This window comes from Microtus oregoni, unplaced genomic scaffold (assembly GCF_018167655.1).
Source record: "Microtus oregoni isolate MIOR12 unplaced genomic scaffold, Mior012 000049F_ref0000343, whole genome shotgun sequence".
NCBI lineage: Eukaryota > Metazoa > Chordata > Mammalia > Rodentia > Cricetidae > Microtus > Microtus oregoni.
Genome location: NW_024543223.1, coordinates 3,461,502 through 3,474,556, shown reverse-complemented (window position 1 = coordinate 3,474,556; position 13,055 = coordinate 3,461,502). Strand labels below are relative to the sequence as shown.

The 13,055-nt window shown below is 48.1% G+C and overlaps 1 protein-coding gene across 3 annotated transcripts in view; it reads left to right on the top strand.

The window, feature by feature from the left end:
- The window catches only part of LOC121436387 (protein FAM53A), a 32,761-nt gene extending 19,983 nt beyond the window's left edge, over positions 1-12,778 (top strand). For 2 of the 3 annotated variants that reach the window (XM_041636218.1, XM_041636217.1), the window contains 3 exons: positions 2,129-2,183; positions 4,465-5,204; positions 12,259-12,778. In XM_041636218.1, coding sequence (XP_041492152.1) covers positions 4,602-5,204; positions 12,259-12,570 — 915 coding nt within the window. In that variant the 5' untranslated portion in view covers positions 2,129-2,183; positions 4,465-4,601 and the 3' untranslated portion in view covers positions 12,571-12,778. The remainder of the gene's footprint in view (positions 1-2,128; positions 2,184-4,464; positions 5,205-12,258) is intronic. The other variant, XM_041636219.1, reaches the window with a different exon arrangement.
- Positions 12,779-13,055: the final 277 nt, after the last annotated feature.

Here is a 13,055-nt window from a genome sequence, read left to right as displayed (position 1 = left end):
CTGTGCATCCTGGGGATGCAGGCCCAGGGAAGGTGGGCTATGAAAACATATCAGGTACTTGCTCTTAGCAAGTGGTTGGACTGGCTGGCTAGTGGAGTGGCTATCAGCCACCTGGAAGGAAACCATTATGCTGGCCCAAGACTGTGGTCTTTTGCAGCTATTCAAATGTTGTGGGCAGCCCACTAATTATGCACAGTGGCATGAGAGCTTTCATCATTTGCAGTATCCATAAAGCAGCCTTCTCTGTCCATCTTAGTTTGAGGTTGTCCAGTGCCCACAGAGTCCAGGTTGGTCATGTGTTCACCACCCCCATTCAGCTATGCTCGGGGAAACATACTCCACTGCAGAGGAAGACCTGTCTATCTCTAGACAGGAACCTGTTGTTAAAAGGTAACTTTTTGAGTCATAAACCCAACTTTTAACTTCTTTTATTTTTATTTGTTTTTTCCTTTCTTTTTCTTTTTTTGAGAATAGAGTTTTACTTAGCCCACCTGACCTTGAATATGTTATATACCCAAACTCCTGATCCTTCTTTTTCTATCTCTATGAAATTCCCAACTGCTGAATTACAGGCATATATCACTACACTTGTCTTGCTTATTGATTGGTTGATTGACTAGACAAGGGTCTTGCTAAGTAGCTCAAACTAATCTGAAGTTTGGAGTATTCCTCTTGCCTTGACCTTCCTGACTGCTGGGATTATAAGTATGTGTTAAACACCCGCTTTCTCTATATGTGAAACAACAGTAGTTCTCCAGGACTTCTGGTACAGTTGCTATGGCATTTTCTGCTTATCTTTGAGACTGTCAATGGCTTATCTGCCTTCCTGGAGGGTTTTTTTCTGCTCTCTGGACCTTTCTCAGGACTGGGACCATCAAGCTAGGACCATCAAGATACTATATTTGGACTGTCATGACCAGTAAAGGGTTCTTGGGTCTTGGCTCAGTCTTTTTTTTTCTTCATTTTTGTGTTATGGGTATTTTGCCTGCATGCATGTTTGTGCACCACTTTTGTGCAGCCGCCTGTGGGACCAGAAGAGATCATTGTATTCTTTGGAACAGGAGTTATAGACAGTTGTAAGCTGCCATGTGGGTGTGGGAATTGGAATTGAACCCAGTTCCTAGGTTCTCTGGAAGAGCAGCCAGTGCTTGTAACCAGTGAGTCATCACTCCAGACCCTCAGTCTTTTTTTTAAAAGCTTTATTTTTATTTTCCATGAATTAGTGTTTAGCCTGAATATATGTACACCATGTCTACCTGGTGCTGGAGGAGGCCTGAAGAAGGCATTAGATCCCCTGGAAATGGAGTTACAGATGGCTGTGAGCGTCTGTGTGCATGCTGGGAATTGAACTGGAGTCCTGAAAGAGTAACCAGTGCTGAGCTGTTTCTTAACTGCTGAACTGTCTTTCTAGCCCCTCAGGATCTTTCTGAAAAGTAACTGGGTGGTGAGGTTTAAAAGACCATTAATATAGACCATCCAAAAGGAAAAGGCCAAAACTTCAAGAGCAAGTATGAGGAAGCACGTAGTGGGTCTGGATGATGTCCATTTGTTCAGGTAGATTTTGTTAGGTTAAAAAAAAAAAACTTCCGATGGGCTCAGTGGGTAAAGGCATTTGTTGCCAAGCCTGGCAACCTGAGTTTGATCCTGGAACCCACATGGTTTTAAAGACATAACTGACTCCCATAAGCTGCTTCTCATTTTAACATGTGCACTATAGCTATACATAACCACCCCATATAGAAAATAAATGTTTGGGGCTGGAGAGATGGCTCAGTGGTTAAGAGCATTGCCTGCTCTTCCAAAGGTCCTGAGTTCAATTCCCAGCAACCACATGGTGTCTCACAACCATCTGTAAAGAGGTCTGGCGCCCTCTTCTGGCCTTCAGGCATACAGGCAGAATATTGTATACATAATAAATAAATAAATATTTAAAAAAAAAAAAAAAAAAAAAAAAAGAAAATAAATGTTTAATAAAGTCTTCAACCTTTTTATTAAGAAAACGGTATTTTCTAGAGGTCAGTGCCTGTAATTTTAAACACCAATGGAGGTGTTCGGGAGAAATGACATTACTGTAGTGAACGCTTGAGTTTTCACATAAGTGCTGAGACTTCTCTCTTGTCACTTTCAGTATTCTGCTGAGAAACTGAACAAAAGTGGCCATTTGTTCCCTTTGGAGATTGGCGGTAAGTCTCAGAAGCACAGGTAGGGTCTTTCTAGGGCTGAAGAGGCTGATGATGGAGCAAGGTGGTGTTGGGTCTTTGGCCAGGAGGGGATTTTGGAGCTGCACTGAGCCAGATATTTAGGGCAAGGTTCAGGGAGGCCTTTGTGTGACCTACATGTGGGACAGGAAGATCATGAGCCACCACCCTCCCTGCTCATGATCTAGAAGTCAGAACTGGTCTCTAAGCAGGATGGGTCAGGGTCAAGGCTCAGCAGGGCCTCTCTTTGCTGCTGCTGCTGCTGATGTGGGAGGGAGCTAGAGAGGGCCTTACCCTTTACGTAAGACACAAGGCCCACTTTGTGGTTTCCTTTAGCTATCAGGGGAAGGATAATCAGGTGGTACGTGTTCTGGCTGCCATTCTACTGTGATATACACTGGCTGAACAAATACTGAACCTACCTAGGCTTGCCCTCACTTCCTGACACATTGCTCTTTAGGAGTTACAGAGAACAGTGGTCTCTAAGAGTGGGCACACTTCTGATAAATTCAAGCAAAGACCCTGAGGTTAGAATAATCCTGTGTTGGTCTTGACAGTCGGAGCAGCATACATGGTAGAACCATGTCAGAGTCGCCTTGCCGAACACCAGATTACAAAAGTAGAGGTATTGACTAACCTTTGCATGAACAGTTGGAAGTAGGACATGAGGTCTCTGTCCCCATCTCACTTGACCTGTGTCCTCACTCCCACTTGATTTTGGCTCCTCCAGTCCCTCCTGCATATGGGACCATGTTAACTGCCTCAGGCCCTCCTCAGAGTTTCTGGGGGCCTCTTATGTACTCCTTTCTTCCCTTTTTCCCTCAATTGGCACTCTTGCCTTCTTGCTATCTCAGGTCATCCCAGGGCCCTTGATGGAGTGATCCTGGCTGTTTCCTGTTGGTCTCTTGGCCCATACTCCAGTGTCCCTTAGTTTGACAGTGACTGGAAGAAGCAGGGAAAGGCTGAGTGACCCGTGGGATGCCTTCCCATCAAGAGTGTCTAGAGCATCCTTTGGTCAGGTCCCTGGATATTTGGGCTTCACAGCTGGGCTAACTATATGAAGACACGCACATACCTGCCTTTGCACATCTGTGAGTGAGGGCTGGAGCAGATGCCTGCCCTTTGTAGCCAACAAGAGGAATAGAAGCTAGGGCCATGATAGCTCTGAGAAGCTCATGCAGGGTCTGGATGCCAGGTTGTACTGAGCGCTTAAACTGACCCGAGGAGAGTTGGACTAGTCTGGGCAGTGATATGGAGAGCTGTCATGTGGGTATATCCCCTGGGAGATATAGATTTATGTTAGATCCTGGGGTGCTGAGACTTGTGAGCTATAGTCTGGGCTCAGATGTCTTAAGGACTCCTAAGTCTTCCTCAGGGGGCTTGATAGAAGGGTCAGAAGAAGTACCCCTTTTGTTGCACTTAACCTGTGATGTCTTAGGTACATGGTATTGCAGGATGACCAGCCACCATGGGGCTATTGCCAGCAACCTGCTTTAGAACTGAAGAAGTGGAGGCTTGAGGATGTTGGGCAGGGTCACAGTCCAATGTCCAGCAGGCAGATGTCCAGGCCAAGTCTTGTTTTGTTTGAGACAGGGTTTCACTGTGTTTCTCAGACACAAAGGAAAATTCTAATTTAAACGCTTGTCAGTTCTGCCTTTGCCTCACAAATCCTGGGATAACGGGAATGAGCCACTATACCTAGCTTCAGCCACAGCCTCTATCTGTAGGATTTGAAACTCTGATTTGGTCATTAAGAAATGTGGCAGTTTCTATGAAGTAGCGTCGTCTGACTCCTGGCTGGCAAAGGTCCACCTTTAGAGGCCAGCCAGGGACAGGAGTAAAGCATTTTGATGACACAGTATATTAGTGAATGGGGGTAAGATTGGAATCAGGTTATTTTCAGGAAACACAAGTGGAGAGACAACTCCTTAAGACCAGGTGAAGCCAGGCATGGTGGCACGCACCTTGAATCCCAGAACTCAGGAAGCAGAGGCAGATGGATCTGTGATTTCAGGGCCAGCCTGGTGTTTCATAATGAGCTTCAGGACAACCAGGGTTATATAGAGAGACCCTATCTGAAAAAAGGAAAAAAAGACCAGGTGAAGCTTGGCGATTCAGGTGCCAAAGGCCATTGAAGATAGTGTAGTACCAACCATGTGAGCAGGGGTATTTTATGTTCAGATGTGTCTGTGAGCCTGGGAAGGGAGGCAGCAGTGTGACTTCCTATTGCTTACCTGTTTCTTCATATACCTTTGTGTTTCTTTAGTGGACAAAAGTCCCTGGAAGGCCTTACATGGAGGATGGCCCATTGGAAGCCAGGTGGCCTCAGGCCCTTTCCCATTAGGCCCACTTGGTGTGTCGCACACCGAAGGTCTCAAATGGCAGCTGGCATCTCCAGGGCCTATGGATGTGGGCAGCTTCTTGGACCTCCATGAGAGCACAGGGCCACCTGCAGCACCACCAACCAAGCGACACTGCCGGTCCCTGTCGGAACCAGAGGAGCTGGCTCGATGCCGCTCCCCATGGCGCCCTGGCAGCTCCAAGGTGTGGACTCCCATCTCTAAGAGGAGGTGCAACAGTGGTGGGAGTGCCACCCTGCAGTGCTGCAGCGCTCTAGGGAGCCCTGCCCTGCAGGGGTGTTCAGGCCTGCCCAGGAGTTCTGTGTCACCGCCGACGCCCCGGCCAGCTTCAGCCAGCAGTGGCTTTGTGGATGGCAGTGAGGGCAGTGCAAGCTCAGGTCCGCCTTGGCTTTCTGCAGGATCCTGCCCGTTTTCCTCCAGGCGCCGACTGTCTCTCTCACAAGAGCACCTTGTAGATGCGAACACTTGCCTGCCTTCAGCCAGCAGCACCCCCACATCCACACCTGAGCTAGGCCGACACCATGGCCTGCTCCGGTGCCGCTCACAGCCTTGTGTGTTGGATGGGAGGAGGGTCCGGCGCAAGCGGAGACGGGAGGAGGATGCCAGGTGGACACGGCCGTCCTTGGACTTTCTGAAAATGACACGGGTGAGGCTGCGTTCTGTTCTGGGTGCAGGGAGCTATGTTCTGCCTTGTAGTGGTCTTAGAGTAAGGCTGGTTATGGCTAGCAGCCCTCTAATCTTACTTGACTGCTTTCTTCTGAGCTGAGATGCTGTGTAAGGCCATCTTGTCAAGGAACATGGCATAGCTTGGTTGATGGGAGGATGGTTTGTCCCCACTAACCCCAAAACCTCAGTCATACCCCACAGGCAGAGCACCCACATAGGGAACCTGGATCCTGGGCTCTGAGGAAGCAAGGAGGGGCTGAGTGTGGAAGTTCAATGAAGCCATTGCATTTGGTGCAGCCTCATCTCTTGGGAACCCTCACTACATTTTGGGCATGGCAGTTATTTATAAAGTGAGAAGCCTTTCCTGGAAGCTGAGGCAGAGCTTGCATTGAAGGCCTAGACCCTTGGCTTGTGATGACTCTAGGAGCCAGGGCTTATGACTTGGGCTGTGCCTCATTCAGAGACCAGCAGGTACCTAGATGTGCTGTGCTATCACAATCTGGACATCCCTGACACATTCTGAGGAGTTGTTTTTTTGTTGTTGTTCTTTTTGTGGTTTCTTTTTGTGGGTTTTTGTTTTATTTTTGTTTGTTTGTTTGTTTTTGTTTGAGACAGAGTTTCTGTGTGTAGCCCTGGCTGTCCTGGAACTTGCTCTGTAGACCAAGGCTGGTTTTGAATTCAGAGATTCACCTGCCTCCCAAGTTCTGGATGAAAGGCGTGAACCACCACCACCTGGCAGAGCATTGGGTTTTAACTGGTGTAGTAGACCACTGTCTGCTCTCATGTGGATCACAGAGAGGTGCCCACTGCTGGCAATGGGAAGGAGGAGAAGAGAACAGTGAGAATGGGCCCTCACTGTATCTAGGAGGGCATGTCTACTTGGATGCATCTGGGGCTTCTGTAGGGTTTCTTAGACCCCTGTGGGAGCTGGAGTGGAGCCCAGCAGCTCTGCTCCCTCTGTGTTGGTCCTTAGCTAGGAGCAGAATAGTAGGCCCTTCTGCTTCCCTCCCACCCCCAGCTGGGGCCGCACTAAGGAACCTTGGCTGTTCTGTTATGTAGATTAGCCTGGCCTTGAAGTCCCAGAGATTTGCCTGTCTCTGCTTCCAGAATGCTGGAATTAAATGTGTGGCCCCCTTGGTACTTCTTGCAGGGTTGTGCCTCTCTTCTCTTGGTGACTGGCATTGGCAGTTCCCTGACTCCCTATCACCCATACCTGTCCCAAGGCTTCAAGCCTGATTTGCCTCCTGTAGGCACTGCTGTGAGTGCATGTCAAACTCTGGGTGTTGTGGGTGGTGCCAGGGCTGTCCTGAAAGGAACTGCTTTAGTGTGTCTGGTTAGGCCATATTGGGACAGTACAGATGGGACAGAGTGCCCTTGAGTTGGGAGAAGCCTGTCTGGCAGTTCCAGGCTTGTGGAAAGTAGCGTAGTTCCTACTGATGTCTGTTTTGCATTCTGCTGGTGTGACTGTTGATGCTGCCTGACAGTCAGGTTTTCCAGGTCTTCTTGGTCACTGTGAGAGTTGAAAGCCCAGTCTCCCTGGTGTGACTGTAGAGGTATGATAGAAGGGAAGTGGTGGTGCCTTTAGTGTGATGTCGACTGTTGGAAAGTTAACAAGTTTTGGATACCCAAGCTTCCCCTGCTAGCCAGTGCTTTGGGTGTGGCATATGGCATCATCACATATGCCAGGGGGACAGCAGCATAGGATGAGGATGCCAGCAGAGGAGTCCTTGACTTGGTATCTTTTGGGGAAGGGGATAGTGTATAACAAAGACGGGGTGATAACCAAGGGATAGCCCTGCTCTGGAGATGCCATGAACACTCTGGGCTCCATAGGAGGTGAGAAAAGTAAATCTGTCCATGGGCTCATTGTGGAGGTAGGGTGTCTTATGGGCCCCACCTCATCTCTGCTCCATTGTTCAGTCCTTCTGAGCAGTGGCTGTCCCTTCTCCCTCCCTACCCCAGCTGTCTGCTTCAGGATTCGGATGCCCTCTGTTCTAGTCAGTCTCCACTTAGTCCTCATAACCCCTTGTGACTTACTCACAGGTCAGCATCACTGGATAGTTAGCTGTGGAGTCCCCATAACCCCTGTGACTTACTCACAGGTCAGCATCACTGGATAGTTAGCTGTTGCTGGGTAGCAGGTGAGCCCAGTTCAGCTGGAAGCATCTGAGCTGTGCTGTCTCACTATCCCGTGACTTCAGGTCACAGGACAGGAAGCTCAGTAGGAAGGTCCTGGTCATGCTTGCCTGCAAGACCTGCTTCCCAGCTCCCTCCTGTGGTTCCTGACCGTTGACCTTTGTGGGACACATTAATGTTCTTAATCTTTACAGCGTGTGTGTTGTGAGGAGCTGGCAAGGAGGCACTGCAGTGTTTGCGGCAGCTAATTTCTGTGAGGTCCGTTGTAGTCCACATGCACCATGATGCATTTGCTTTATGGGACTGGCTTGCAAACCATTTGCAGTGACTGTGTACTGAGCAGGCACTGGCTCAAAACCTGGGATTGTGCAGACAGATGGTGTTGTAGGGGCAGGGGGAGTAGTATAGAAGGCCAGGTGAGAATAACATTGTGGCTTTTTGTGTATTTGCTTTTACTTTTATTTGTGTGTGTATTTATGTGTGGGCATATGTGTTCGTGTGTACAATAATCCAGAGTTTAGCCTTGGATGGTATGCTCAGGAATGTCACCCACTTTATTTTGTATTTTTTAAACTACTAATTCTTTTATTTTTGAGATTATAATTACATCATTTCCCTTTCCTTTCTTTCCCTCCAAACCTTTGCTTATACCTCTCCTTGCTTTCCTTCAAATTCATGGCCTTTTTTTCACTAATTTTTATTAATGCATATATATCTGTAGTTTTTTTTGTGCGGGGGGGTTGAGGCCTTGTGGTCTTTTCCCTGGTTCTCTTTGGCATGTCTGTTGTTATTGTTTAACTCATATTTAGACAGTCATGTTGGTGAGAAAAAAAAAGCATACAGATGCTTTCTGACATTAGTAGGAAACCCAGTCTCACAGCAAACTCCTTGGTCCTCTGACTCTTTGTTCCTTCTTCTACAGTGTTCTCTGAACCTTAGGTGGAGAGTTGTAAATGTGTCCATTGAGGCTGGGCTCCATGACTCTGTATTTTTGATTGTTTGTAGGTCTCCGTATGTTTCAGTGAAGTTTCTTTGATGAGGGCTGAGGACTACACTTACCTGTGGTATAAGAGCAAATATGCAAATATTTATGATGCAGTAAGGGATTATGCTAGTTTAAGAACCCCCCCCCCCTTTTTTTTTAATTGAAGCAAGGTTTCTCTCTGGGACATGGGCTTCACCAGTTTGTCTAGGCCAAGTGACCAGAGGCCCAGGAACCTTCTTATCTCTGTGATCCCAGTGCTGGAATTAAAAGTATGTCACATACCTGTCTCAAAAAAACCTTAAAGTCCTTGTGAGGACTTTTGAAAGCATTCCTTTAAAAAAGGAATGCTTGAGGGCTGGGGAGTTCACTATCCAAGCCTGAGGACCCGAGTCTGATCTCCAGCACATGTGTAGGAAGTCTGCCGACTGGATGCCCACTTCTGGGACGATCCTTTGAGTTTCCCCAGTGTCTTTTCCTGTCTCCTTGGTGTTTCTCTGCCAGTCAGTGAATCTTCTTTTGAAAGGCTAGGCATGTCTTACCCCTCTGAACTCTGCATCTTGTTGAGAGAGGGAGAATTATTTTTTGGCTCTTGTCCTTACAGGGTGTCCCTACAGGGTGTCCCGCATGGTTATTCTGTTCTGTCTTCAGGTGAGATGTTTTCTCTAGTATTTGGTGGCACCTTCCATTTGCTCCTGTTTAAGACATGGGTCTGAGCACACCTCAGCTTTGAGTTTTCTGGAGTAGTCTGGTGTTGGGACTCCTGTGTTTCTGGCCATTTCTTTAGAGACTGAATCCCTGGGAAGACTTGTCAATCTGCCTGGAGAGTGGAGCCCTCCAGGGTCCTGGAACTCTGCATTTGGGGCACAGGGCTTTATTTAGTCCCATTATCCCCACTGTTCCTAGAACCCTTATCCACTTTTGAAATTTTCTCTTTCCTGAGCAGAGACCTCTCTTCTTGAGCAGAGCTGGGGCAGGCACTGCAGGGTGGTCAGAAGGACTGGACTCCCTGTGACGTATATGGGACATATATACGCGTGTCATATACCAAGGCATGGATGTTCTATGTTCCTCAGGCCTCTGTAATGTGGAACAGGCTGATGTTTCCCCTCCCTGACACCTGAGGGAGGCCTCCTGGTTATGTCCAAAAGTCAGTTGATGTTTCTTGGCCATACTGGGATCTTGGCCTGGCACAGACACACACACAGCTAGGCTCTAGGTGTGGCTTATTCTTCCTGACTCAGACTCTGGCTCTGCCTTGGCCTGTAGAGCAGTTTTGCTAGCAGAAAGTGGAGCTTGTGGACACACGTTAGGTGTCTTTATCTGCCAGGTGGCTTCCTCAGCATGTGGTCAGTGCTGGCGGTGGAGAGGCAAACCCTGGGATGCCCGTGGAAGCAGTGTCAGTGTAGTTGTTGGAGGTGCTGTTTTCCCAGAACCCGCCTGGCTCGCCATGGCTGAGGAGGCTTGCAGTGGTGGTCACTGGACACAGCAGATCATGTCAGTGTCACTGCCCTGTAAGGATTTCTGGCATGTGTAGCTCCTGTCAGTTTGTTTACTTACATGCAGATCATCATGAGTGGCAGTAGGTGTTTGGTCCTCCTCTGGGGACATCCTTTGGGGATGTTGCCAGTTCAAGTCAGCATAAGTATGACCTGTGGCCCCTATTTTCTGGTTTGGCTTTCTCAGAGATGGTGGTTTTGTGTCAGGTTCTTTGTTGATTGGTAGTTATTTCTCTGTGAATAGAGGAGCCCATCAGAGCTGCTCCCTGTTGAGCTGACTCGGAGGGCAGTGGGCCCAGCAGTGTTTTCACACATCTGTGAGACCAGTGTGTAAGTCCTGAGGGCAGGCTTCTGACTGCAGACCCAAGTATATGTCTTGTCAGGACAGGAGATCGGGCTGCTGGTGTGTGCCCATGGTCTACTGTCCCGCACTTGGATGTTTTCATTGTCCAGTAGGGGCACAGGAGACAAACTGGCACAGGTCCTCCAGCTGATACAGTGACATGGATAGTCAAATTCATCTTGATTTGAGTAAAAAATAAATTATGCCTTTTTATTTTTGTGATCAGAATCTAGCTGCTGATATTTTTAAGGATTTGCTCGTTAAAACATTACTTCTCAAATTGGTTTACTGTTTTTGAGACAGAGTCTCTCGTTTGCCCCCCCAGTTAGCCTAGAAATTGAGATCCTCTTGCCCTCCAGCTCCCAAGGACTAGGATAATAGCTGTGTACACAGTCAAATGTCACATGCTCAGCAGGGAGTCACTCTTTATAGTTGAACAATAAAAACAAAAGATACTGCAGCTTGTCTTGTGGAGACAACTAATTCCCATAAAAGCACTGCTCTGTTCTCCCTAGGGCTTGTGTGTCTCTGTCTGTTTGTGATAGGACCATTTCTAGGGATCTTCTTGTCAAAAAATGTGCCCAGAGTGGTAGCACATGCCTGAAACCCAGCATTCAGAAGGTGGAAGAAGCAGGAGGATCAGAAATTCAAGACTCAGCTACAAAGGAAGTTTTTTTAGAATTTATTTTTATTTATGTACATTGATGCTTTGCTTGAATGTGTGGCTGTGTCAGATCCCCTGGAACTGGAGCTATAGACACTTAGAAGCTGCCATGTGGGTTCCGGAGAATTGAACTCTGATTCTCTGGAAGAGCAGCCAGTACCCTAACTGCTGAGCCATCTCTCCAGCCCCTACATAGCAAGTTTAAGCCACCCTGGGTTACTTTGTTTCTCTCTGTGTGTCTCTATTTTTGTGATTCTGTGTGTCTCAGTCTCAATTAGAAGACACTTAGAAAGGCTTTTTCTGTTGTCTTATAGCACTGGTTACCTTGTGTTCTGACGACCAGTGTGGCTTGCATGGTCTGTGTCCTGTCATCTGTGTTGCTGTCCCTGTACTCACACGCCTTTTAGACTCCTCAGCCATGGCACCTGTCAGAGGCCAGTTTATAGGAGCCTGCTGGAGATTGCGGAGAGAACATAGGGCATGTGAAAGGGACTGGGCACTCCTGGAAGGGGAACACAGGTCATACCAGGGAAGGGGCAGGGAAACAAGGCCTAGCCATGTCAAAGGCAGTTGGTCTGATGTAGCCCTACTGTATGTGCATCTTGAGGATGTAGGTGACTTCTAAGAGACGTGTGAACAGTCTAACAAGCCCTCTGAGTAGGCAAGGACTATTGGAACCGGGAGAGAACTCTGGTTTGGGGCAGAGACTGACAGTTGAATTTCCAGAGGACATGCAGACAACACAGCCTCTCAGCTGGCCCTTATGGCTCTGTGCCCTGGGTTTGTCTTGGATAGGTATATACTGGAGGCATCCTAAGATGCTGGCAGGGCTCAGAGTGCATGCCTGGAAAAGGGTAATCAGAGGCCCCTTCTGTGTATGTGTGTGTTTTTTTCTTAGATGATTTAGGATGATAAATCTTTCCACATGTTGTATTTGAGGAAGGTTAGCCTTTAGAAGATGAGAGAGGAAGGTGAGAAGCAGGGTTGAGGCTGTTAGGATTTGAGGAATGAATCATGGGTGTTTGGGGGTCTAATGAGTTCCAACTGGCTGACCTTGCCTGAGGTCTCTTGGGAACAACTGGGTGTTGTTGGAGATGGGCTGCATTGGGATCTTCCTGGATAGTCTGTCTCCTGAGAGCTAGATGGGCTAAGATGCAGCCCTTTCTGGGTGGGTCCAGTACCAAATGGTCTTCCCAGTACCAACCTAGTAGGTACTATGGGAACTCTGTGACCCTGCTTTCTGATAAGGCCAGGGATGGGATGAGCAGAGTCCAGGAAACAGCCCAAGGTAACTGGTGCTTGGTGACTGTTTGGAGTGGACTGGACACTGAGGACACAGTGTTGTGGCAGGCAGAGTGTTTCTTGCACACCTATCAGAAATGCCTTCAGCCCCTGTCTTTTCTATTGCAGACTTTAAAAAACTCAAAGAGCCTTTGCTCCCTGGACTATGAAGATGATGAGGATGATACCCAGGCGAAGACTGTTGTGTCCTCCCCGTGTAACTCTCAGGGCCTTGTGGGCGTCATCACACCTGGCTCCAGCCCAAGGATCCCTAGACCTGGCCCAACCAGCCCCAGTGCCTGGGCTTCAGGGGAGCCAGAGGCCAGCACAGGAGAGGGTGGGAGCAGTGGGGAGCCCAGTGACTGGGACAGTGCAGGAGAGGAGGGTGTCTTCCCACTGGACCACAACGACCTGGACCTGGAGCAGATCGAGAACAACTGAATTTTGACTGAGCGTAGTTACTGTCTTGTCACCTTGGTGCCTGACCAGTGGAAATAACTTGTGTGTTATTTTGAAAATTGAGGCGTAATTTTGATTCAGTTTTTCCTAAAGAAGTATTTTGCATTTTTATGGCTTCTACAGTTTGGGAGAGCTTCTCTATTTTGAAATGGGTTTTCAGAGGGCATTGTATTAAACATGGTTCTGCCTAGATTCTGACTAGTTCTGCTTTTTTTTTGTCAGAAACCTGCTGTGAAAAGAGAGTATGATTTGCTTGACAACTTTGAGGCTGATGGTTGTAGGTTTCCTGTGGAGGGATCACAGCCTTGGGTGCTTGGGGTGATCTGCACCCTTGGCCCTTGGTGTCTGTGGTTGACTAACTATGGCTTGGTGACCACCTGGCCTTCTAGCAGCTGGTTGGGCTGATCTATGAGATCCCACTGCTGAGTCCTGAGTGTGCTTTTCTGTAGCCTCATGATGTTGAGCTT